Source organism: Motacilla alba, chromosome 11 (assembly GCF_015832195.1).
Source record: "Motacilla alba alba isolate MOTALB_02 chromosome 11, Motacilla_alba_V1.0_pri, whole genome shotgun sequence".
Classification (NCBI taxonomy): Eukaryota; Metazoa; Chordata; class Aves; order Passeriformes; family Motacillidae; genus Motacilla; species Motacilla alba.
This window is the reverse complement of record NC_052026.1, coordinates 7,281,949-7,309,052: the sequence shown is the minus strand read 5'-3', so window position 1 is coordinate 7,309,052 and position 27,104 is coordinate 7,281,949. Positions and strand designations below refer to the sequence as shown.

Sequence of the window (27,104 nt, the reverse complement as noted above, 5' to 3'; positions counted from 1 at the left end):
TTTTACTAATGGACTTGGGTAATTAGGCTGCAATAAATAGAAATAGTCATCCCATAGGCAATTGCCTTAAGGTTACACCAGAATTTTATTAGAACTGAGCAGCATGGTAACAAAATACAAGCGCTACAAGTACTTTTATCTCCTTTTGCTCCTCCTGGATTCATTCAGCAGTTTCACCTGTTATTCCCGGTATCCTGTATTACCAGTTCAACAGTCTGGCATGTTTGGCATTGGTGTCCTTCCCATCCTGGATACTTCGTGGATCAGTATTTCACTTAGGCAGTTTATTTATGTTGCCAGCATCAAAGGATGTCATCCCGATTTTGTCTCTTGGCTGCAAGTATGTTACAGAGAACCAAATGTTCTCTGATTACACTCAGTGAGGGCTGGACAGACTTCCAAAAATATCTGTTAACATTGTATTGGTGACAAGAGCATTGCAAAAATCAGAGGTACCCAGACTGTGGCTTATTTCACATTTTTAGTTCCTTCTTCCTTAATCCTTGGAAAAGTTCCTTTTCCCCCTGGCATGTCACCTCTTTCGTTTGCACTGATAATGTCCAGATACATAATCCTGCTAATCTGGCAATTCTAGTCAGAGTGATACTCATGGGCAAACAGTGTTTCTGGCAGTTGAATGAATTTGCACAACACCTTCTTTTCCACCAGTAGATGGCATTCCCCAGGAATAAGCTGGAGGCACGGCTGCTTTCTGTATCTCCCCTGGCCCCACTCAGGGAGGTATTTCCATGGCAAGCTGATAATAAGCACAGACTCACAATATTCTCCCCAGCATCTCTAAACAAGCATTTTATCTGTATCAGAAGTCACTGGGCATAGTGGATACTGAAAGTTCATGTAAATTCCGACCATAAATTTATCCATTGAGGGTTATTACACACAAACCTGCAACTTTATTCTCAAGAATTCCCTGTACTGCAAATCCTTGGAGACTAGGAGGGTGTTCTGGGGAAGTTGCATTTCATTCTGGGGAAGTAATCATTATATGACTGCTGTGTTTTCATGCTCGTTTCCCAGCTAAGCTTTCTGTGGGAGACAGGATTTAAGCCACTGGGCCTGATCTGGTTTGGATGTTCCTATATTTGCCCCTGGATTTCAAAATCTCTGCCTTGATCATAACCAGAGCCAGATGATGAATTCTTGCATCAAAGGGAAACATAATTAGGGCTTTGCTATTGAGAACAGCCTCCATCTAGCAGGACAATGTAAGATTAAATAATAAATAAACATCAATTCTGAAAACTCTCATCGATAAGTGACTAAACTGAGATACCTGATGTGTTGGAGGAAAGGACATCAGAATCAGAAGAGAGTATCAGAATTAGCCACTGGTGTTGGAAGGCAGTGCACAGACCTGGCCTGAAGTCAGACCATTCAAAGCTGAAAAGGCAACATGTTTGAATTACACAGCTGAAATTTGGTTATATTGCAATGTGTCTGAGGCTCGTGTTTCTTTCTGTGATGTGGCAGAGGTACAACCATTTAGCCCTCTCCATTCATGTACTCAGGATGGAAGCTGAAAGACTGAGGAGAAAACTGAGCTTGAGATCTCTAGAGGTGCTGCAGTGACAGTTCTTGCAGGGAGAGAGGGGGAAGGGGTAATTGCAGCCTGGTTATTTGGACGCCTGCTTTGGTTTTTGATGAATAACCCCCGGCCTATTTTTAATTCCCCTGGAGAATGCTCTAATTGTGGAATTCCAGGATATAAACATCCCTTGCAAAGAAGACTTTGCCATCTAAAATTGAGAGAAGAAGTAATTAAAATCTGTTTGTTTGAGAGTTTCCTTTTGGCTAGCTTTTGTGGCTTCCATCTCTGTGTGCTGAATATTTGTGAACCTTTTATTAAAATGCCACACACACCTGAAGCACCTCACTCTGTGTAGTGGTGGAATATCACATGGGAGAGAAGCATCTGAGAGACATCAGCGTACAGAGGAGGTGTTAAAACATAAATGTTGTTGTACAGGTTTCCAGGTATAAGCAGTCTTGTCTTGAGGGGAAAAAATACAAATTTCTGAAAGGGTGCTATTCAGCAGAGCTAAGAGCTGGTATCTATGGAAACTTAAAAACTACTGTGGAGAGAGAGCTGAGGAATGGCAGGATAATTAGCATTAAATACCTCTTAATGACAAACATTCTCGAGTTGACTGTCTCACAGGAGACTTGCAAACTTTGAAAGAAATGCTTGATCATGAGGATATTCTTCCACTGTCAAAATAGCAGGGAAGTCTGTAATTTAGCAGCCCACAAAGGGTTCTCTGAAGCCATGGGCTGGCTGTGTGGGAGGATGCCACTTAGGGAGGAGATAAAGATCACATCAGAGGTGAAGCCTGGAAAACTCAGCTCTTGAAATGGATAATATATGAAGGCTGAGTTCACAGTGTGCTGTGAACCAGAGACTGGCACAGGGTGACAATTAGAGAATGAACTGTCAGATCATGAAGGCTTCATTAACAGATGGTAACTGACAGCAGAATAATAGGGGACTTTAATGGGTAATAACATTTCTTCCAGGTACATCTGTAATGACAAAAATGCCCTTTTCTTGCTAATACTAGGACCTGGTAATTATCATCAGGGGGATTGTCTTGCCCTCAGATTTGCACTGTATTTTATAGTCATTGAACCAGCCTTCAATGCCACTTTAGGGTTGGGAACTTCATCCTCTTTTATCTTCCTTCTGCTTTTAAGATGAACACTTTGATTAAATTCGTGATTTCATGTATACTTCCTTTCATGTTCCATGTGACCTCATCTTGTTTGTGAAAAAAATTAATGTTTTCTCCCTAACCATTTCAAAAAAGTTTTGACTTTTCAATCAAGAAATTCAAGGATTTCCATGTGTGTGTATTTATTATGTCTGACTCATAAGAAAATAGCTTCTGACATTGCTTTGTGTTTTTGTAGCTTTGAAATCATCACCTCAACAACCTGTGTATGCTGTATATTAGTCAAACCCCAGATTTTAGTGGAATATTTGTTTGGTCCTGACCATGAAATATTTAAGAGATAGTCAGAAGAAGAAAGTGATCTGGGATCTCTAGAAATCAATAAGACTCTTCTGCATTTTTCACACAGCTTCTCATCTCAGTCTAAATTTTCAGTGAATTTCATGTCTTTTCATTTGTCGCTCTGCAGGGATATTGGTGTAAATTACCAGATTCCACCGAGATGATACAGTGGGTGCCTCCCAGGGTTCATCAAGACACCAGCATTTGGGGTCTGTGCTTCCCAAAGACTATCCAGAGTGACCTTGGCTTTGAACACTGCAATCTGAATTAGGTGCCTGAAGTTACTGTCAGCACTCACCCATCCATGCCTGTCTGATGGGACACAGTGTAGATCCATCAAATTAATTTTTCACTTTGCTTGTCAGAAGGATGATAAAAAATCTGCTGTATTAAAATTTGATACTCATCCTTTGATGATGAGTTCAGTTTTATTATTTGCACAAAGAATGTAATTGAAATGGAGTGGAAACACAGGTGCTGCACTCCTAGCTATGTGGTGAACTTGTCATCTCATCATAGAGATTAATGAATTTTCCTCCACCAGATCAACCTTCAGATTTTCTCTGATGCAGCAATAGCTTTATTTATTCCATGGGCAGGGTGAAGAAGTTTAGTGCAGATTTCAAGGTGAAAAGGGTACATAATTTCTCAGATACTCAGAGGTTACACCCTACATTGATCACGGCTGATCCATGCTAGTTTTTCTGAAGTGCACTATGGTAAATGAGAAAATATGTTACAATTGCTAACGATAGATATTATTGGCATTTTTCTCTTCATCACCTGTGTAGGTTTTCAAGGGCTCCTAACAGTTAGAATCAAGCTCTGATGCATCTGCTCAGGCTGTGACCACCCTTTGGAGTCCAGCCTTAATGGGAACACTTAAACAATAATGGGTTATTGGCTAAGAAGGATCTACTCCGTAATAAAAAGCTCCCCTTGCCTTCCTGTGAAATACATCAACATCTATGGAAGTTTCCTGTGTGTCTCTTCTGCACCTTTTGGCTTGCTGTGTTTTTCCCTGCTAGGATTCTCTTCTTTACTCATCATGCAGAGGTTGTGGCTGCACAGGAACTTTTCACAGAAGCAGAGATGCATAATGGATGGAATTCTTGGCAATCATCAGGTCAGTGGTATAAAACCAACCAGAAGGGGTCATCTTAAAATATATTTTTACATAGTCATCTGTGACATGAAACTAAGAAAAATAAGGGTTGTTTTGTTTCCTCTGGTCATAGTCTTTGCTTTAACTAACTCACAATTTGATATGCTGATAGCAGCTTCATTTTGTTGTTCAAAATGTCATACAGACTTTGCTCCTAAGCCAGTGTCAGGAGGGATGCTCCCTGAACAGCCTGTGTTTTCCTCAGCTGCAGAGGCAGCAGAATAGCACATTCATCACCACATCCTGAGCAGTCTCCACTCCTGTTCCAGTTTGCTAACAAGGCTACCTAAAACCAGCAGAGCTGCTTCCTGCTTTAAATGAAGCAGCTGCCTTTTCCAGATGCTGCTTCTGTGGGCTTTGTGTCTCCATCTGCTTTGGTTGCAACAAAACCTTCATGTTTTGAGGGATCTGCTTCTATCCCAAAAATAACCTTATCAGACCAGGATCCCTTTTAAAAACCAACAAACTGTGCAAAGAAATAATTTGGGCAAGGTTTCTTGTTTCTGAGCTGATATTTGCACATTAAATTCTGTTATACTTGAAGTTCATGGCTCTGCAGTAACTGTTAAGGGTGTTAGGCCTGCAGCAAGGCCCATGCTGAGTAGCTGCTTTGGAGTGATGCCTATAGAACTTAGATCAAAGCTACCAGGTGCTTATGTAGCTTGAGTTATAAGATATCTATATAACCTGATACCTATCTAACCTGAATCATAGATTTTTATACGTTTACAACCAGATATAAATAACTTTTTGTACAATGTAATGGCTAGTATATGGTTAACTAGTTGCTTAATGATGAATAGACAAAAAAAGAAGAAAAAACTCACCAGGTAGCCACCTGCTTTAGAGATAGATAAGAATAGTACTACTGAAAAAATGTCAAGTACAAAGCCTATTAGCAACAAAACACTCACCACTGGCACTGCAATAAACAAATACCTCCTCTGTAGACATTGGTCTATGGGGATTTATGTCCATCCTAGCTTTTGGGCATCAGGAGGGAGATGCTTTAGAAGAGAGCAGTGGTGCCAGGCTGCCTTCTTACTTTAGTGTGAGGTATTATTTTTGATATGATATGATATGACATGACATGATGTGATATCATATTTTGTTATTTATGTCCATGGCCTCAGAAAGCTTAAATTAATAACGTCATAAAACTTACCATATATCTATAGTATTTAGGCTGACCTGATTTCCCTAGAAGCCAGTCCCTTTTCTAGTCACAGGTAACATATTTGCTGTATTTTTCTTTCTGGTACCTAGGAGAGAGGTTTTGTATCACCTGTGCTTTTTTGGGTGCAGCTACAATCTGCTCTGTTACTGATTTCATGTTGTCTTTTCCTAGACTGAGTAAGGTTTCTCCGTGCATGTTTATATGCACATATACAGTCACACCTGAAATGGATTTTCTGTCCTCTTAAAACTCATGGCTCTTGCTTGGATTTCTGCTACTGTTTTGATCTTTCAGCCCCCACTTTTATGCTTTATCCTTGAGTTTTGTCCTGGCTATGCAAATTTCTGGAGGACTTTTTGTTTTCCATGCAGTACAACAGCTCAACATAAGTGGCATTGCAGTGTGATTCACACTGAAAATAAACAGCCTTGGTCCTGGCCTTTTATTAAGAGCTACTGGGTTTTATCATTCCCAAGTATGTATCAATTCTGGCAAGGAGTTGTGACAAGTTGTTTTTACCAGGCTAACTGGACAAGTGATGAGTACAGTAACTCCTTTCAGTCTTTGCAGTGCAATATCTGGGACATTTCATTTTGATCTATTATAAAATTTGAACAGCCAGGCCATGTGTTGGTATTGGCAGAGTTCTATATTATAAAATTTAAGAAGCGAGGCCATGTGTTGGTATTGGCAGAGTTCTATGCAGAACAATGTTTGATTAACTCAAGGACATAGCTACAGGTCAGGATGGATATGGAGGCGTATAGAAAGTAAATGCATGTAAATCTGGTATATTCCATTCGGGACCAGGTTTGTTTGATACAGTTAGAGAAAACCACTTGCTGTTTTCTTCCTATTATCAGTAGCAGAGCTCTGAACAAAAACATTGTCTCTCCCAGCCCCTCTCAGCCTTATCTTCTCAGAGGTGAAAGATAGGGCTCAGTACCGGTGTTAAGTCCTGGACAGCAACACCTTCTTGTGATATGGGGAATGAGGACTGTGCCATTTCTTGGCAGCTTTGGAGAGGAGTCTGTCTGCTGCCTTGTCAAAAGCAGCATCTCTCACTGGGCACATTTGTTAGAAGCATATTGATGATATATTCCTGCGAAGGCTTTTCAGGTCATCAGCTGTATTTCAGTGCCTGCTCACTCCTCCAGACTTCAGCAGGAAAGCAGGAGCTGGTGTGTCACACGGGGAGCTGTGCTAGGGATGACTGATGTACTGTTGCCACTGACAACACGGGAACCTCGCATTTTTGTACTTGGAAGGGAGTTAATGAATGGAAGGAATCTGGCATGAAAAAGTCAGTGACAAGCAAGTGCCGGGTGTGGTTACAAGTGCTGCAGAATGCTTGATACCAAGAGAAGGATGTTAGTAAAAAATGCTTTTTATGGACAAGATTTGGAATGCTGGAGTTTTATCTGTCTATCAGGAGGCTGCATATTTAGTGAGTTACAGCTGAGATAGGAGACGGGCATGAACAAAGTGAGTCAGGCTTGATTTGTCAGCACCGTCATGAACACACAAGAAATAGTTTCCATCCCCTGGGAATACCACACTGCCAGGCACTTCCCACCCAGCTGGGCACATCCATGCTTCCCTGTGCCACCAGCTCCTGGAACAGGTGCTGAGTATACCACAGCAATACTGCCTGAGAGCTGGGGGAATTAGGCCACCCTCTACTGCCTGTGCTTCAATGCAGCTTTAATTGGATTTTTATTGCTTGCTTCCACCAAGTTTTGTTGCAGCCACAGGTGGGGCCACTGGTGTTTGGAATCACTGGGTCACATATGCTATTGTTTTATAAACCACAGACCTTAGAATGTACCCCAGTACCTGCTTTTCCGAGCAGAAAACCTGTATTTTGTCTGAAACACTTTTTTTCTTGAAAGGCCTTCAACATATTTTTTAAATTCCCAAGTATCTTCAGAATTCTGTTAGAACAAGAATTGGCTTTGTCATTTACGTGTGTATGTAGTTATGGGTTGTGTCATTATTGGAGCATGTAGTCGGACCATTGTGATTATGCACAAATTGCTAAGCAGATTGCAGAAAACCAAATCTACACCAGAAAATCAAATCCACAAGTCCAGTGTACTCTGCATTCTCTCTTCTGGCTTCTCCTGCCCAGGCTGAAGTGTCTGTGTCTTCACTGCTCTGGCTGGCACTGCAGGGAGCACACTGACACAGCTCTACCTTCCCCAATGCCATCTGCTCAGACACTCCTAAACCCACTGAGTGCTTGTCAGAAATCACTTCAGGCTAATTCATCTCTTTTCTGACACACTTTAGTAGCTAATTTTTAAGACCTAAATCCATCATTACTACACATTAGCTGTCAAGATAACAACACAGCTGTCCTCTGGAAAAAAGAACCTAAAGTACTTGAACTACCACAAAAATATAGGAGAATTGCTTTTAAATGGCCATGTTCAAAATTTTGACTGAGATGAAAGGAAGTGTAGATCAAAACAACATATCCCATCTCCAGCAGCTGCATTCTGTTGCATCATTAGTAAATTTAATTTTGTTTTGTTTACAGTGAATGAAGAGGTGCAATGATCACACAAAATCACTAGTGCAAGTGATTTTCATTCTCTTCAATCATGCCTTCTTCCTGACATAATTGTGCCTAACAATTTGTTGCATTCTGCATCTGGTGTTATCATGATTTCATCTTTACATTTAATGACTGCATCTTAGTTATTCTTTCAAAGATGTGGTCAGCAGCTCTGGAGGGGCAGGAAGTTGAGAAGTCAGTAATGGCAACGATGCCAGTGAAAATTTTGACAGTGATAAGGCAAAACCCAGCATTCACTCTGTTATACAGTGCTAAATGCCTGATATATGAATCTCACAGCATCAGTCATAAAGCTAAAGCCTGTTTACAGTTTCTGGTTTTGCCCAAAGCCTCTATTTACTCCCATCAATTCTTAATTTCAATTTTAACATCTGTTGGAAAAATCTGCCTGCCTATTGTTTCTCTCCAAACAAAGAGAACACTTTGTTGAGGGCTGTGTTCCTCTTGTACTCTGCAGCCAATTGAGGAACACCTGGCAGGAGCCTTGTTTCATGTCTCTGGTGCTCCTGATGACTTTGAGGCATCTCAGAAAGAGCTTCCTGGCTCTTTTAAGGCTTTCCCCAGAGAGATAAGTATCTGAAGAAGGGCCCTTCCCAGTCCCAAGGGAACATGATCAATAGCTCTTCTGTTGCAGGTGAGTCTTAGTCAAGCACTCTGTATGAACTTGAGTTTCCACTAGTATGTAGAATCAATGTCTAGATTGAAAGTTCGCTCAGATGAGAGCATGGCTGAGGTGCAGATATGTCTCAATATGTGTAAAACAATGGAAAGGAAAGGAAAAGAGGAAAAAATAACCCCCCACCTATATAAGATCAGTTCTCAGCTGCACCCAGTTCTACTGAAGCACTCTCACAGAATGAGTAAGGTTGGAAGGGACCACTTGAGGTCATTAATCCAATCTCCTTGCTCAAAGCAGGGTCTCCTAGAATGTTCCTTTGTCTGCTCTTCAGTGGCTCTTGAAAACAGAACTGCAGTATCCTCTTCAATGAGCAAAAGGGCTAAAATCTCTTTTACCACCTCCTTGATAGGAGGACACAAGAATTTTGGAAGCAGTAAAGTGAATTACAAGAGAAGAATGGTCTATTAACATGAAAATCCAAATAAGCAATGCAGTTATTGGGTTTTTTTAAATATAAAGTGGCTGTTAGAACAATCCTAAAGCCACCCAGTATCTTCCCAAAGAAGCCAATATTGAGAAGATTCCGAAAAGAATTGAAAACAGGTTTGAAAAATTCAGTTGCTTTTCTGGTAAGAATCAATGCATTTAGGTTTACAGTGGTTTAAGTTTATACTGCTACAAAGGAAAATCTGAAGACTGAAGAGATACCTGTCAAAGAACACCAGTTATCTAACCCAGTCTGTAATAAGCCAACTAATTAACAGCAATCTACAGTTATGTGACACCATTCACCCCCTGCCATAAAAGTGGTTTGCAAATGCATTAATGAAACATATGCAGAAAAAATATTATCTGCATTTTACAGTGCAGAAATGGAGGCTTAGAAGGACTACAGTGATTGCCATGGCAACAAAGAAAATGTGTGCCAAAATGAGAAAGGTACACAGGAATGTTTTACTGTCTTATGTAGTGGTCTCCTAATTTTTTTCTTTTGTGCATCCTTGTTTCTTTCCCATCGCTGTCACGTCTCTGCTGGCTTGGCTCAGCTGCTTATTCCCCATATTTCATAGACATTTTCTGATTTGCAAGCCTTATATTAAATAACAATTTTTTCATTGTGTGTAATTAAATAATTTGCTGTAGTTTAAGGTTGCCTTGTACTAAGGCATGATTAAGAAGATACTATTTTAAGACATCTTAAAGCACAAATAGTTCCTACTCTCAAATGAGATACGTGTATGTCCACAAAAGAGAATTAGTACCAGCAGCAAATTAGAATTAAGAGTTTTTTGGTTTTTTTTTTTTGTTTTTTTTTTTTTGTTGTTTTTTTTGTTGTTGTTGTTTGGTTTTTTGTTTTTGTTTTTTTGTTTTTGTTTTTTTTTGTTTGTTTGTTTTTTTTTTTTTTTTTTTTTTTTTTTTTTTTTAATTTTGGATAAAGACACTGGCTAAAACACTGCTATTTTTCTTCACATTTTAAACTCTGGATCTGATTTTCAATAGGCATGAACCGACATTGCTGCAGGGAAATCAGTGGCACAATGAAGGTCTGGTTGAGAGTGACCCAGTGAGTTTGTTATCCTACACGTACTCCTGTAGATGGGTGGGTTTTTCATAAGCCCACACACGGAAGGCAGGGATATCCTGGCCCTGTTGGCTGCATGCTCTTACCTGTAATAACTGGAGCCACCAGAGCTGCTCTGTGGAGAGCTGAGGCTCCTCTTACCCAGTGGGGTGTGTTAGCACCAGGCTTTGAGGCAGCACAGCCCCACAGATGCCTCTGTGGCACCTGCATTGGAACTGCTGTGATCTGTGATGTGTCTGGGGACACCCAGATGAGCCAAATCCCACATGTGGGGTTTGTTTTACCATTGTGTTTCTTCAGTTGAAATTACTGAAATGCCAAAAGACAATTAATTATCTTTTAGCAGTAAGACACTAGTTCATCTCTGCATTTCCTTAGCTTTATGTAGCTGCACATGTGTTAATTTCTGTGAAGCAATTAATGACCTGTGATTTTCAAACTCTATTTCTCTATTTGCTATGTCAAGTTTTGAAGTGGAGGCATATTTCAGATTTCAGAAGACAGAGTTCTGCATATGAGCACCCCTCACTGTTTAGTATTTCAAGGGAAACAGCAGGTGAAAATAATCTGTTTGGGGCCTAAGATAAGGCTTGGGGTTTTAGAAACATCTCAGTGATCCATCTCATTCACAGGACCAACAGCCGTGAGATTTCATTCAAAAGTGTGAGAGCTGAGAGCAGAGCGTGAGGGCAAGCACTTTCTCTTCCTCCTGTCCAACTCAGGAGTGTCATTGTTGCACGTAAAATACTGCTAGTCCTCTGGACTTCACACAGACCTGGTCAGTCTTGCACAGGAAAAAAAAAAGTTTGGAAAAGAGTGCAAAAAAGAGTAGCTGAGGTAAAAGGAAAGTGTGCTGCGCAAAAGGAGACAGCGAGTTGCCAAATGAGGTTCAGGAAAGCACTAATTCATGCTCAGTAATAAATTGGATGGATAAACATTGTAGGGAGAAAAATAACTGACTTCAGGAAAATAACTGATGGTCTGCACTCTGCATGCATGTGCAAGCTGAAAAGTGGAAGGTTTCCAACAATAAGAAAACTGTTTCTATTTCCAATATGAGCGGAAGGAAACCAACAGCAGAGGAATTTTTTGACCAAATGGAGCTTAGTATGTCCATGGCACTCGCAGCAGCAGTCACTGGCTCTGGAAATCAACAGCCAGGGCTGTGTTTCTTTCAAGTAAAACAGCTCTTCACAAGGATTGGGGATAATTAACCAATCAGTTTGTAAGTCTTATATAATGGAACACAATCTGCCCCCAGCTATTTTGTAAACAAAACAAACGGGGGTAAATATGGGTTGTCCTGATCTCAACACTGTGCCAGTGTTTCACCTCGATGAGGAAGAACTGATCTTCCCACTGTAAGCCCTGAGAAGTCCCTGAATTCACTGCAGTTATTTAGAGGAAAAATAATCAAAACATCTCAATATGGGAACCTCCATAGCCATAACTTTATGGTTATATAGTTACTCATCCACCAACACCCCCAAGTCTTTCTCCCCGGGAAGAGTCTCAGTCCATGTTCTGCCCAGCCTGTACCTGTGCAAAACCTTGCACTTGGCTTCCTTCAAATGCATGAGGTTGGCCAAGAGGTCCCTTTCAACCTCTGAAAATCCCACTGGATGGCATCTATTCCTGTTGCAATACGACATGAAATGACGACACAGACACTGCTGCTCTCCAGGTGAACAAAAAAGAGGGACCTTCATTTTCTGACTCCAACATTTATAGTTTTCCAAAAGTGACAGTGGATTGGAGGGTGACAGTGCCACCTCTCCAATGACACTGGACAGACCAAGAGTCCATCAGTTCTCTCCTCCTCCATGAAAGAATGCAAAACATAAGTTGTTTACAGAACTGTGTGTGAGAAAGTTTGTTACAAGAATGCAAACATCCAAAGGCTTAGCAAAGTCTTAGAAAATCAGGGTGACATCTTCCCTCCACTTAAGTACTTAAAACGTGCCAATTTAAAGACACTTTAATTACATACACACTCTGCTATGAAAGCCTGACCTTGCCAATAAGATTTTGGGAGGGATTCAGATGTTTAACTGTAATTTTGTAACTAATTGTGATAGATGACAACTACATACGTATGGTTAAACACCCATGCCCATGGTATAATGGTTAAATTCTGACAACATTCAACAGAAACCTCTTGGGGACTAAACCATTCTCTTCTTAGGGTTATGATGGGCACGGGACGGTTTCAGCGGGCCTTTGGAAACTCCGGTCCTGTCGGATGTTGGTCCCCACGGATGGGGATGTGTGTCCCCACGGGATGTCTTGTGCTGCGGCCGTGCTCTGACGCTGCGGCGGGCACGGAGCGGCTCCATCGCCGCCTCGGAAATCCACGGCAGCCCTCTCGTGGCCGCTGCTGTTGCGGAGCAATTGCTGCGGCTTTAATCCCCAGCGGCCCTTACCGTCACAGCCTGAAACGCGCGGAGCGGCCTCGGCAGAAGCGCTGCGGCATCAGACAGGCCGGTGGTTTACGTTCTGATGGTGCTTGCTGTGTACGGACCGGCCAGCGCTGGAAGCAAAGCGGGGCTGCCCGGCGCTGCAGAGAATTCCGTTGTTAGTTGTGGACTGGGGTTCGCTTATTTGTTGCTGATGATTTTTTTAATTTTTTTTTTTTTTTTTCCTTTTTGAGGGCGCTGATTGTTGGGTGGTTTTACATTTTTTGCGGCTTGGCCGCTCCTTCTCTCCGGGCGCTGTGCATCCGCTCTGGGCAGGGATGGCAGCATCCCCGGCCGCCAGGCTGAGTGTGGAACGCCGGTCGCCGCGGGGCCGCAGCGGTTCGCGGGCCCGGTAGTGCCGGAGGGGGGGGGGGGGGGGGGGGGGGGGGGGTTTCCCGCTCCGCTCCCGCCGGGCCCGGGGCGCGCCCCGCCACGCGCGGGACAGCGGCGGCTGCCAACGGCCGCCGCTGCCGGCGGCCAATCAGAGCGGGGCGCTGCCTGCCGACAGCCAATCAGAGCCGCTGCCGCCGCGAGCCAATGAGGGCGCGGCGCCGGCGCCGGCAGTTGCCCGGGCGGTTTGAAGCCGAGCGGGCGGAATGGCGGAGCTGCGGCCGCCGGGACCGCAGGGGGACGGCCGGGACTCGCCGGCGGCAGGCGCAGGCCCAGGCCCCGTTCCCGGCCCCGTCCCTGGCCCCGTCCCGCGGGAGCGCCCCGAGCAGGCCGAGGGTACGAGCTGCGTGTGCCTGCGGGCAGGGAGAGCGCGGGGAGCCGGGAGGGCACGGCAGGGCAGGGCAGCTCGGGCGGTGCCCAGGGATGCAGCTGAGCGGTGCGGGCAGGGGGGGGCGGCCAGGTAGTGCCCGGGCTGCTCCGCCGGGGTTGGGATCCCCCGCGGGCCGCGCCCCGGGCACGGTAACGCCCGCTTGGCTGCCCGGCCCTCGCACCGGCTGCGGCCGCCCCCCGGCTCGGGGCGTGGGCACCGGGCTGGAAGCGAGGGTAGGGCTGGCTCTGGAAAGCGACCCTAAAATGTGGTGGAGTTTTTTCCTTTTAATCGTGAAGCTCTGGTGTGTTTCTCGGTGCCTACCACGGCGCTGAAATGGGCGGCCAGGAACGTATGTGGGTTTGAAGCGCTTCACCCCGGGGAAGTTAAAGCGTGCTGTAGGAGGCAGGTTCAGGACACGCCTTGGGCTGAGCAGCAGTTCTTTGGGAACACAGGAGTGAGTGAGTGGTTGAAGTGACAGCTTCTGGGGTTTGCTTTACTGCCGCTCCTCTTCCCAGATCGGCAACGGGAAGATGCCGAGAGTGACTGGAGTGCTGACTCCTGGAGTGACTATGGCAGTCGTGACAAACCAGGGACTACTTTGGGAAGGACTGTGCCGGACGGGAACGTGCTTTTCCCAGATATTTTTCACACCAATCATCTTTTGTTTTACGAGCGATTCAGCGCTTACCAGGATTACATCTTGGGTAAGTAATTTTTTCATACGAAAGTAAGGTAGCGTTAGTTTTCTTGTAGTAACTTTAAACAGTTCAGTTTAAGTGAAGTCAATTGTATGTATTAAGCTGTGAGATGCTTTTAATAATGGGGGCTGGAAAAGATACAGCGTCTTGCCAACTTATGCTGTAACCTCAGCTGCTCTAGCTGGTGGACCAGGAGGCAGTAATTTTGATATAAGTAAACCAAATGTGAATGATGGAAAGGCAGAACTGTTAGTAAGTAGTGGATTCTGTGCCTTGTTTTAGCTGGACTTCCTGAATTTTTTTTGTGTATTGTAAATCTGTTTAAGATAAGGCACAGGTTATGTCTTTAATACCATTGTATTATCATTTAGTTAATACTATTCTGTTATCATGAGCATGATAGAATGAAGTCCAACTTTAGAAGCAGTAGAGGAACATTTCAATAGTGTTGGCTTTCATTTTCCGGGGATCTGGAGGAGTTTTCTTCCATTCCTTGTGTAAATTAGTGTCTTCAATTTCTTGTAGCTGACTGCAAAGCCTCTGAGGTGAGGCGGTTCATGGCTGAGTACCTGGAGAAGGTCCTGGAGCCCTCTGGCTGGCAGGCCATCTGGCGCACCAATGTGTTTGACGTCCTCGTTGGGGTGAGTGCGTCGCTGCTGCTCTGGCATTTGTCTCTGCTAAATGTAATTTACCCCTCTAACAGACTTTTAAAGTGTCTCAATGTCCAGGTCATGCATCTGTCTTGCAAACCTTGGATGTTCAAACTTGCAGTTCCATCGCATGGTTGAGGAGGGAAAAACTTTGTGGCCCCTCAGCTCTTTTCTGCCCAATTAGTAATAAACTGGCTTTCACTGGCCCAGACTATCTCTTTGGATTGTTTGTATCCTGTGGGCACTTTGAAAAATGAGCCTCAAAGGAGTCCCAAAGGGCTGTGAAGTATTGATTTGAGTCTGAGGATATTGCTTTTGTTGTTTTTTAAAAACAGCCACACACACATAAAAAAAGGAGGGGTGGAAGCAACTTACTGGCCTTGTTATGAGCATTATGAGGGTTTTGAATGAAACTGGATGTGGAAAAGGCTCTCTAGCTGTGGGGTTGTGAGAAGCTTAATCTGGGTTATCACTTCAGCTGAGGAGATGGCCTTGGCTGTACGGTGCCATTTGTGTTGGTTTGTGTGGGGTCAGTGGGGACCCAGCATGGCTCTGACTGAGGCACATCAGGTTCCCCTCCCTCAGCTGGATCTGCAGTTCTGAGGGATTTCAGAGCTGTTTGTTCCCACAGGTGGTTGATGTGAATTTCCCGGCCCTGAAGGCAGTTGTGCAGCTCAGTGAGCCGTTCCTGTGCGAGTCCCAGGACAGCAGCTTTACCCTGGAGTGCATGCAGGAGCTCCTGGAGCTGAAGGAACATCAGGTCCTGCTGGAGGAGCTGTGGGTTGTTTATGATGAATCAGGAGAGTTTGACCAGACAGCACTAGCCATAGAGCATGTCAGGTAGGACAACTGCACCCTGCGGGTACCCAGTGGCTTCTGTCCTGAGTTCTTGGGCCATGCTGGCAGCTCCACAAGCCAAGCTTTCCAAAGTAAATCTGATGACTGATGCTCTGAAGAGACTGCTTTCCTTCTCTTTAACCCCACAGTTCCTTGGACTATATCACCTGTAGACTGATCACCTGTAGACTGAAGAGAAACAACAGTGTATTCTCTTCAGTAGCATTTTGGTGGACTTATTTTCTTGTCCCATTCTTCTTTTCTGCATTTTGCCTCTTCTCCTAAATTTGCTCTCTATTCTTTAGGTTCTCTTCACCTATTTTTTTCTTCTTTATCATCTGTCTCTTTTCCACCTCCTTTTCTTTCAGGCACTACATGCTGTTTGAAACCTCTCTACAAATAGGCTGTGGGACTGGACAAAAAAAGCTAAAATAGGAGGAATGACCTACATTGTCAGAAAAAAAAGCTTAGCTGAAGGGTGATTGGCCAAAACCAAACAACCAGAAAGCCTCAGAATCTGAAGAGTGTCAGTCTGGCTTTTCGAAACCAGGTTTTAGTTGTTCACTCCCTTTTGAGGAAGTAGAACACAGGCTATTATGAATTTTGAGCTCAGACACACAAAATAAAACTCTTTATGCAGGTAAGCAACAGGCAGGAAGGATGACTGTGGGTACGGAGCAGCCTAAGGGACAGTAATAAGAATTTCTAGAGAGAGGTGAATTCTCAACTTGGTTGCATCGTGTTTCCAGTGCTGTTGACTCTGCTCCCCTTTGTGATTTAACACTTTGCTTCCCAAGGTTCTTCTACCGGTGCATCTGGAGGACCTGGGATGAGGAGGAGGAGGATGAGTTTGATTACTTTGTGCGATGTGTTGAGCCCCGACTGAGACTGTGAGTGCTACACCTTTGCTGTTCTTAGGGCAGAACCACTGCAACTGTCATGTGGAAGAGTAACTCACAAATAGGTGTAAAAAGGCCCTGTTGATTTGTAAGCCAAAGCAAGTTTGTTTTAACAGTATTCACTGTCTGTTGGTCAAAATCTTGTATGGAAAGAGGACACAACTGAGGCTGCCACCTGATTTCTGAGCCTTGGTGTTCCATCAGCTGGTGCCCCAAAACAACAGGCGCAATAGGCATCCTCAGACTCATGTGAGTTTAGTCTTAATAAAAGCTGGCATGGGATGCTCCATTTTTTACCTCTGGGCATAAAATAAAAACCATAACAGAGCTGAATGTAAACAAAAACTTGTAAATTGGTCATTCTCCAGGAGGAAAGTTTGTGAATCTTTCTCAGTTATTCTAATAAAGGCTTAGGTGTTACCTTCTAAATTGTTACTCTTTTTTATGGCTATGCTTATGCCATTTTTGTAGGGTGAGTTTCTTATAGTAGACAATCTTTCAAGGTGGGTGGGCAGCTGTTTAGAAAGTAAAATGTTTGTGTCTGTTCAGATTTTTCTGGTTTTGCTGCATCAAATAAAATGGAGCAGTGTTGATGTAGACTGCAGAGAACCTCGACTCAAGGAACTGCTGCAGAACTCCTCAGGTTCTCTCCAGTCTCACGTTTGACATCTTTGAGGATTGTGAATGTGCCATGTGCTGACCTCTTGCCCTGAATTGCAGGCACTATGACATCCTGGAACACCGGGTGCCTTCTGGGCTGGTAGCTGATTACCAGAACTTGTTATCTGAATGTGGAGAGCTCTATGAGAAGTTTTTAAATGTGAGGAACAGCATATCGAGCAATGATTCGGACTCAGAAGCAGAAAATGTTTCCATGGTGGAAGGACTAAAACTGTATGATAAAGTGGAGCAGATAAAACAAAGGCTAAAACTGATTGAGAATCCTCTGCTGAGGTAACAGGCGGGTTTGTGCAGGGAGGAGGCTCCTGAGGGGAACCACAGAACTCAGAGGAGGTGGGAACTGAAGGAAGAACTGTTGGCTCTGTTGCTTTTGTTGCAGGTACGTGTTTGGTTACCAAAAATATGGCAGCCTCCAGGCTAAAGGGCTGAGATCAACGGGTGCCAAGGTCATTCATGTTGTGCCCTGGACCATGACAGCAAATCTGCTCCAGCTGTTGACAAGAGACAAACTTTGCCCAGAATCTTGTGAAGCCTTAGAAATACAGGTGCAGTAACAGGAACTGTCTGTCTGCTAATAGTTTTTCCTCTCAAGAAACAATGTGGAAGGATAAGTTAATTTACCACGTGCAAGATACTACATTGTTTTGTCAGTTAAAAAAAAATCACTGTAATTTAAACAATAAGTAGTAAAATTGTTTGATTCAAATAATTTATTTTAATTCATTTGTGCATTGAGTACTGTATACAAGCAGCTTCCTGCATGTAGGAAATGAGATGAACCTCTAATAACTCTACAGTGAATCACTGTAAGGCATGACACTCAAATTTAATTTCGAAATGTCCATGTCTCTTATGCTGCTGATAATGATCTAGGGTTTGAAGGAGGAAACATAGTTTTCTTGCTTTGGTACTGTGTAGGAAATGCATTTATTTTAGGAGCAGCCATGTTTGGTTTTAGTGAATTCAGACAAGACTTGCTACTTCAGCAGTTAAGAAGAGGCTGAATTCCTTGGACCCAAATGAAATGGTTTGCTGTATTCTGGTCATGTTCATGAATTGCAGATTGCCAGAATGGAGCCATGGGGAAGGTCCTGGAGTAACTTTTGAGCTATAAATCTGATTTTCTGACCTGGCAACTGAAAGAGTGCTCTTACTATGCTTACCCCGGAATTTGCTGGGAAGCAATGAATGTGTAGGTTTTATTTACTATTTGTCATCCTTCAGTTCAGAATCCCTCAGTAGTGTTTTTAAGATATCAGCCTGCCCTCTTTATCAAGGAAAAGGATCATGTGGACACTATTTACCACTGTGGTATTTGAACTCTGTTTGGGGGTGACTCGTATGACTCGTACCAGGAGCAAACACAGGAGTACTCAGACTAGCTCTGATCTACTTGCTAAATTGTTTGTTTTTTATTTTCTTTACCTTCTGTCATCTATTTCTTCATGGCAAATTCATGGCAAATCACTTTGGCCTGGAACCAAGGCCATAGTGAAGTTTGCTTTGGGGTGCATGTGCTCCTTGATTTGTGCCCTGGTTTTCTCCTGGGTGAATGAATGTGACACAAACATCAAGATCATGTGTTAAGGCTGGTTTTGTCTGCAGAGGGCTACAATTCTTGAATTACAAGTAGAAATTTTGTATTATAAGTGCCATTGAAAGGGTTTCTTTAAAGCAAAAGCAGCAGCATTTGATTGAAAGCAAGCTCTACAGGCATAAATGCATCCATTTTTACAGCATTCTTTGGGAGCTGATTGTCTTTTTTTGTCTTTTGCAGTTTCACCGTGATCCACTAGCAGCTGTAAATGCCTGTTATGAAGGAGACAGAGTCATCATCTGTCCTGGCCATTATTTTGTGGATGGCATGTTCTCCATTGCTGATTCAATAGAGCTAGAAGGTAGCAGGTTTGCTAGTCTAAAGGTCCTCAAACAAGTAAATGGAATGTCTTAAACTAGCTCTGTGTGAGGATTTGCTCTTTGCAGAGTTTACCAGGAGATTCTTTCTTCAAAGTATTCCTTGTTTCTGCTGTAGAGCTGTGCCTAATGCAGGGTGGAGGGAGCTGTTTATCAGCTGTAGTGCAGATAAACTGCAGATTTTGCTGATTAATAGCAAATTCATAATTTCCTCCTATTTGTCTGCATAAATGGTGATTATATAGGTAACAGAGAGGATTCAAAAGAAACCTAAGGGACCTGATGGTTGTAATAGTGGAAACAGAGAAGTAATTCTGAGAGGCTTCTACTAACTTAGGAGTACTTGAGGAATGTCCTTGTTCTTCCCTGAGTGTCTGAATGTGCCTCAGGGGCAGCCTGTGAGCCCCAGTGCTGGTGCAGCCCCAGGGAGTGCAGGGATAGGAGCCAGGAGGTGCTGTTAGGATTTACTGATGGCACTTGGAGCCTGTCAGTGATGGGGGAGCAGGGGCTGCCAGCCTGGCTCTGCAGTGAGTGAAGCACGTGGGTGGAGGAGGCAGCTTTTGGTTAGCACATTTTTTTTCTGCAGAACAAGACACAACAGATGAGATTTTAGGATTTTTCTTGCAAAATATTTGTGTTTTAGATACTTCTGCTTTGCGTAGGATATGTTGCTGTCTCTCCCTCACCATTCTTGATTTCTCAGTGTATCCCTTTGCTTTAGGCAGGCACACACAGTTGCAGTGCTATAGTCTGTTTATCACTGGGGCTTCTGCAGCTGTTCAGACACTTATTTAGTTGCATTTTTATCTTGTCAAAGCTTCTTAATGAGAAGAAGGCTGAGAGTTTAATTTCCTGCTGTTCTGGACTTTATTTTTCCTGCCCTTCTTGTTTTATGAGTCATTTTCTTTCTTGCCCATCTCCTGTGTGTGTTTGATTTATACAGACACACATTGTGATAACCAGTGCACCTGCAGGGCAAGGGACATCGATGAAGTGCTTTATTTATCTCGAGAATGACATTGTTCTAAAATTGTGTGTGGTGCTATTTATTGCTTTTCTTACTTTGAGGAAACTGAAATACAAATGGTGCAGTAGCACACATTAAAGGATGAGCTGCTCTATTTTAAGAAGCAAGGCATATAAATATGTATTTTTAGTACAAACCATGCTCTGAATAAGAAGTACTTGTCAGGTATTTAATCTTCTTATAAGGACTCCTGTTAGATAAGGTATTATAGCAGCAGGAGCAGCCAGGGACATTTGAAGTAGGAGCATCAAGACAAACTTTGCTGGCACTAATCTGAGCAGCTGGCTGCTTTGGTGGCTTTTTTGGGATGGAGGGATGACTCATGAAAGACATGTCACTTTGCTTAGGAGAGCTTCTGTTTTTCCCCAGCTACTGTGCAGTCAGTACTGAGGTTGAAAGTATGAAGATTAGTAAATCAGGGATAAATAAAAACTTAGAGGAACTAAATAAGGTTAAAGCAGTAGCAGCTGCAGGAAGTCATGATAAAGATAACTTCCATACCTGACAGGAAGGTGTTGCAGAGGCATCTAAGAACTTCCCTTCTGCTTGTGCCATGGTTGTTGCAGCTGGCTGGGAACCTGCAGCATCAGCTGTGCTCAGTGGCAGTGGGTGACAGTGGCCTTTGGCTGCTGTGGAGCCCCTCAGGCTCAGGCAGGGGCAGAGCCCTGCTGGGGTGTGAGCAGTACTGGGCAGCAGGTGAATCTTCATTCTGGAGCTGCTGCTTCAGAGGTGAGGTGTAAAGCAAGCTAAAGGCGCTGTTCAAAAACTGCAGGCACATTGCAGGACAGTCATTCCTAAAACCCCTGCTTTGGGTAATAACATCTTTCTGTAGTGGTGAGAAGTTAAACTTTTCCTGTCTTGTGGTGCTCTCTTTTTACATGCTGGAACTGTCCTCTTCAGGGGTGACCATAAATCAGTAGCAGTGGGAAAAGATTTCTAGGTAATATCATGTGCTGAAGTCTCAATCACTTAACTTTGCATTAAATGGCCTGTCTTTAAAACTTTCTGCCAACTCTTGTTCAAAGCTTTTTGTTTTCATTTTGTTTTTAACCTTTCTACTTGCATGTGGCACTATTTATTTATTTATGTACTTGGTTAGAAGCTGGCATCCTGCTTGGGCACTTCTTATCTGTGTGTGCTTTCAGAAAATGATAGGACCTGTGCTGCTGTAATGGATGTGGCATTATTGCTTTCCTTATCATGATTCTTGTCAGTGACAAGCAATAAAAGCTTTACATGCTCATAAATTTTCCTGTAAGTGCTTAAGTGCTGACAACTGTGGATGGTTTAGTAAATCAATGTTGGCATGTGCTTGTGAAAGCTGCTTTTGAAACTGAATTAATCTGGAAGCCTGTGCAACACAGGAGCACTGAATTTTCCCCCAAATTCCATATAAATAGAGAAGCTGAATGAAGCATGCTAACAATATCAAACCTTTTGCACTTTTTTGACTCATGTTGTGGTGTGACTGCTTTTTCCCTCTGTGTTCTTGGGAGCCTCTGCCTGCTGTAGTGAACTTCTGTCCTTTGAGAGCAGACTGGAGATGCCTGTGTGTCCTCAATACCTGCATCCTGCTGCTCTGTTGGTAACTTCTGGGAGTGAGAACTTTGGCCTTGGCAAATGTGAGCTCAGTTACCCATTTGTTTGACTTTCTCAGATAACTTTCCATTTTGTTGTGTGCCATTTAAGTAAGGTAACTTTTGAGTTTAGTTTGGAGTCCCTGCACCTTGGCACAGAGGGGATGTAAGGTGTAGCCTGGCCACTTGTTGAAAATCCTATTCAAGGTATTAAAACATCAAGCTTTAAACTTCTGTCATTGATTTAAATGTCTGTTATGTACTGAGCACCTCATTGTCACCAGATACTCTCTGAGCTTGCACTGCATCTCTCACCTTTGCTCTTAGGCTATGGCCTGCCAGATGATGTCGTGATAGAAAAACAAGGGAAAGGAGACAACTTCTTTGACTGTACAGGAGCCAATATAAAGATCTCCAATTTGAAGTTAGTGCAGCATGATGCTGTGGAGGGGATTTTAAGTAAGTGTAAAAGCATCTTAACCTTTTTGTGACTCTTTCATAATTGGTGTTAGAGTTAAAGCTGGGACCCAGTGCTGCAGTTTAAAAAAAAAAAAATATCCTGTGGAGCCCTACAGGTATACATATTGAATCTTGCCCCTCTTTTTTTTAAACTTGCTTATGATGTGGATATCAAAATAAGTTCTGTTTGTTCTTTCAAGCTGTGGTGGCTCTTATGCTTTATTCTTCTGCTGGGATAAGACCATTAACTTGATGATTGTTCTGCTGCTAAGGCAGCCTGACTCTGAGTGCAGCGCAGGCTGTGTCAGGCTGCCTGGAAATGGAAACAATTCTTCTTTCCACAGAAGAGCCCCCATGGCAATATTCAGGGGTAGCTGACCCCAGCCAGTGCTCTGGTGAGGAGCACATGCTGTGGGAGTGCTGTAGAACTTTGTTTCCAGCCCCTTCAGACTGACACTCAGCTAAGCCTGAGTTGTATCCAAGCAGTTTATTGGCTGTGGCTTTGTCTTTGCAGAAGATGCTAACTAGTATTTCTCCTCAACAGACTTTTGGGTTTTAAACATGTTCAAATGTTTATTAACACTTGTATGCATGTATTTAATATCTTTTGAATCCAAAAGTCTATTAGGGATGTAATGAAAAGAATGATTGCTGTCATAAAAAAAGTCATCCCGTAAGGCAAATCTCCAACCAGTGCTCCCTTGTAGCAGTGTCCCTGCTTAGGCCAGAAAAGCAGCATGAGTTCAAACCACACATGAGCCAGTCAGTGAATTGAACCTGAAGTGGATAAAATGAAAATATCACACTGCAAAGCTGCTGCAAGGCTGTCTGTCTGTAGGAGGGGTTTGTCTTTGCAGAACTGGTTCATCCAGCAGTAATTGTTTCTGTGTATGTAGATGTCCATCATGGGAAAACCACACTGGAGAATTGTGTGTTACAGTGTGAAACCACTGGAATAACAGTGAGGACATCAGCTGAGCTACTGATGAGAAACTCAGATCTCTATGGGGCAAAGGTATACACTCATTCTTAACTTTGGCTTATTTCCTAATTTAAAATAAAGGTTTAACTCTGGAAATAGTGCAGTCAGTCACAGGGCAGCTTCTGTTACTGTGCAGAGAACCTTTACAAATTCTTTTTGGACGGCTACATGTTACTGAATCAAGATTAGTTTCAGGGGTCTTGTAGCTTCTTATCAAATCTAGTGAAATGTCTCAGGCTGATTCATGTGTGATGATAGCAAAGTGATGCAGTAACAGGGGACATCGTGAAATAATCATTGCTGCATGGCTGGTTCATGTCCTGCAGTACTTCTGTAGTGATTTTCTGGTTTCTCTGCCCATAGCTAGTTTTCTCATTTCCATTTGTTCTGCAAGTGAAATGCCCTTTTTGGACACCTTTGATTCTTACAGAGCGATGATAAACACAAAAATGGACTCTAATACTTTTGGGGTATTTTGAATGATGGAGCTTGAGGTATTGAGAGGGATGACTAAAGCATAAGCAAGTAAGGCAAGGCTGTTCAGCCTCTCTTCAGCAGGCCTTCATGGACTGGTGCCCCACGAGGCTGTGAGGCCTCAGCCTCCAGTACTGCTGCTTGAGAAGGGTCACAAAGCTGTGAAGCTGGAGGGGTAACTGGTAGGTGAACACAAAGATGTGCCATGGAGTAGTTAAATTCAGTGGTACATGTGAACCTAAACTACTTGTGAACTGCTACCAGCTGTGTCTTGTAGGGTAAAAATGTGCCTAAACTACTTGTGAACTGCTACCAACTATGTCTTGTAGGGTAAAAATGTGCCTAAACTACTTGTGAACTGCTACCAACTGTGTCTTGTAGGGTGCTGGTGTGGAGATCTATCCAGGAAGTGCGTGCACCCTGCTGCACAACGGGATCCATCACTGCAAGGAGGGAATACTGGTCAAGGTCAGTCCCAGTCACAAGGTTCTGGTTTGCCAAAAGCTGATCACTGCTACAATTAGTGCCAGTAGGTTTGGGCTGGCTCAGAGCCCTGCTGTGCTACGCTGGAACTCTTACTGTCACACATGATGCTTGCCTTGCACTTGCCTTGATCCTTGCTGGATGAACCAGTTCTACAAAGACAAACCCCTCCTACAGACAGACAGCTTTGCAGTATGATATTTTCATTTTTATCCATTCCAGCAATTACCTGGTTTTATTTATTATCTGCCAGAAGGAGAAAATGCCTTTCGCAATGTTTCCTGTGTAGGCAAATAATCCTGCTCTAGCTAATACAGAGAACTGATTCTACCTAAAACTAGAAGATCTTTGTGTCCCTGCAGCTGGACATGACATGATAGATTTCTCTTTTGTTCTGTAGAACTTCTTAGATGAGGATTATGAGGCTCCCAGGATAACCATGATTAATAACATGATCCACAATAATGAAGGATATGGTGTGGTCCTGGTTAGACCAGCGATGCCCTCTGAAATGAAGGATGCTTCAGCACAGGGAACAAAAGGTACTTTTCTTTTCTTAGAAGAAACTCCCTAAACTATTAAGTCAGCTTAGTATACACAGGTTTTTGGATTGCATACTTCATAACGTTGAAATTTGTGGCTGTCATGAAGTACATGAGGCACTAAAGAGTGGGATGAGTTGTCAATGTTATGACTGAAGAAAATTAATTCCAGGATTTTTTTAATGATGTGGCTGATTTGCATGACTGTTGATGACATTCTGTTTCCTGCCTTAGGGTGTACAGAACCTACCCAGGCAGGTGATGAGACAGCCTGTGCAGAGGGCTCCAGGCAAGAACAACCTGGATGTGTAACTGATGAGTTGGAGCTTTATAAGCGAGCCGAGACTTCTGAACAAACTGAAAACAACTCTGAAATTGCAAATGTACTTGGGGCTACTTCTGCAAAGAAGAGACAGATTCACAGGAAAAGACTGAGTGAACTGGGATTTACAGAAGCTGATGACAACTTAATGTCACAGGAAATGTTCGTTTCTGTTGATGGCAATCAATTCAAATGGAATGGAAAAGGAAGTTTTGGTATCTTTTTTTTCTGACTGTCTTGACTCCTGCTGCCATTGCAGTAGGATTTGTACAGTTATTAGTTAGGTCACATGCCAAGAGTTGTGCTATGGTGTTATGCTTTTATTACCCAAGTGTAATCCATATTAAAGGACTGAGGATGAAAACTCACTTGGTTCTTCTGTCCATCTTCTCCACACCTTAATCTCCTGGGTGAGCTGCCTTTGTGATGCACACATACTACAGTACTTCTTTCCCTTGCCTTTTGTTTTAAGCCTGGCTGACAATGTCTTGTGTCTGGTGATAAAGCTGATTTTAAAAACAAAGGGCAGAATGGGTCAGGTTGGAGGGCTCACAGTGGTCACCTGGTCCTACCTCCCTGCTCCAGCAGGGCCATCACAGAGCTCACGGCACAGAATTGTGTCCAGGATTGATGTGGAATGTCCCCAGTGAGGGAGACCCCACACCCTCTGTGGGCAGCCTGTTCAGTGCTCAGTCAGTGCATAGGAAAGTTCCCCCTCGTGTTTTGGTGGAACTTCCTGGGCGTCAGTTCCTGCCTGTTCCTCTCATTCCACTGCTGAGTCCCATGGAGCAGAGCCTGGTCCGTGCTCTTGCCACCTCCCTTTGGACACTGACCACCAGGGATGGGGTCCCTTCTCAGTCATCTCTTCTCAAGGCTGAGCACCCCCAGCTCTCTCAGCCTTTCCTCACCAGAGCTGCTCCTGTCCTGTCACCATCTGTGTCACCCTCAGCTGGCCCTGCTCCAGGAGCTCCACGTCTCTCTGGTACTGGGGACCCCAGAGCTGGGCACAGCACTCCAGGTGATCCTCACCAGGGCTGAGTAGAGGGGCAGGGTCACCTCCCTGACCTGCTCCAGTACTCTTCCTAAAGGTCCCTGGGGTCCCATTGGCCTTACCTGTAGGCACAGAGATTGTGGTGATTGGGAGTGGGGCTGGCCCAGCCTCATCCCCAGGGGGCACAGCTGTGAGCAGCAGGTGACAGCACTGGCAGCAATGAGCCCTGGAGTGCCCAGGTGTGGAATCACTGACCAGCCCCAAGGGAACAGGGCTCACAGGTGCAGTGCATTAACAGGAGGGGATAAAAGGCTGGGCTAACCAGCAAGAAGGGCAGATGCTTGCAGCCTTCTGAAGTGCCCCGGTGTTCCTCTGCATGGGCAGATACCTGAAGCCTTCTGCTGGTAAGGTGTTACTCTGAGGGAATGCTTAAAGCTTTCTGGAATTGTCTGGTGATGCTCTGTGTATTGTGGCAATCTCAACTCTGACACGTGCTGTGACACTGAGGGTCACAAGGAGGCTGGCTGTGGGCCAGGGCCCCCGGATCTCCCGCTGCTTTGTTGTGCCTGTCTGTAGTTGAGCGTGCCTGGCTGCTGTGGTTGGGTCCTGCTGTGTGTGGGTGCACCCTCGTGTTTTGTGCTCTGCAGACTGCACTTGAGTCACTCCCACAGTAGCATGCACTTGTGTAATTGTTGGTTAATCAATGTGGGTCTTAACCCACTCTAGTAAGGCCTTAATTGCTGAGCACAAAATTAAAACCTGGAAGCAGAAATATAATCATGTAGCATTTTACTTGAGAGTCCCCAAACAGTTTTTTAGAGATTTTCTTCAAAGGCTTGTTTTAAAATTTGCCTTTTTCTTCAACTGCTTTTCTCCAGGTTTGCTGTGCTTGTTTAATAGTGTGAAGTGTGTTTTTCACAGGCATTTTTCACATTAGCACATTCTTGGTCTTCACAAAGTCACCTGTGCAGCTGTTAATAAAGAATATAAATTCATGGACAAGCAACTGCAGTTTGGGAGAGAAACACATTAGGTTAAAGCTGGTGTTTGGCTGGCAGAGTACCTTTGAAATGGCTGATGTTCCTACAAGGTGGTATGGTAAAAAAGCAATATTTGAGATGGGGTCCAGGATTGTGGCAACACTCTAAGATTGTGCAGGATCTGAATAACAAACACAGTTAACAAACTACAGTTCT

At 43.7% G+C, this 27,104-nt stretch overlaps 1 protein-coding gene across 1 annotated transcript; it reads left to right on the top strand.

The window, feature by feature from the left end:
• The first annotated feature begins 13,193 nt into the window (after nucleotides 1–13,193).
• On the top strand, nucleotides 13,194–25,274 carry SHCBP1 (SHC binding and spindle associated 1). The gene is made up of 13 exons (XM_038148145.1): nucleotides 13,194–13,338; nucleotides 13,888–14,076; nucleotides 14,596–14,711; nucleotides 15,352–15,560; nucleotides 16,355–16,447; nucleotides 17,177–17,410; nucleotides 17,517–17,682; nucleotides 18,915–19,035; nucleotides 21,983–22,114; nucleotides 23,011–23,129; nucleotides 23,952–24,038; nucleotides 24,454–24,595; nucleotides 24,830–25,274. The coding sequence occupies exons 1-13, from the start codon at nucleotides 13,209–13,211 to the stop codon at nucleotides 25,147–25,149; spliced, it is 2,058 nt and encodes a 685-aa protein (XP_038004073.1). The 5' UTR covers nucleotides 13,194–13,208; the 3' UTR covers nucleotides 25,150–25,274.
• The last annotated feature ends 1,830 nt before the right edge of the window (nucleotides 25,275–27,104 follow it).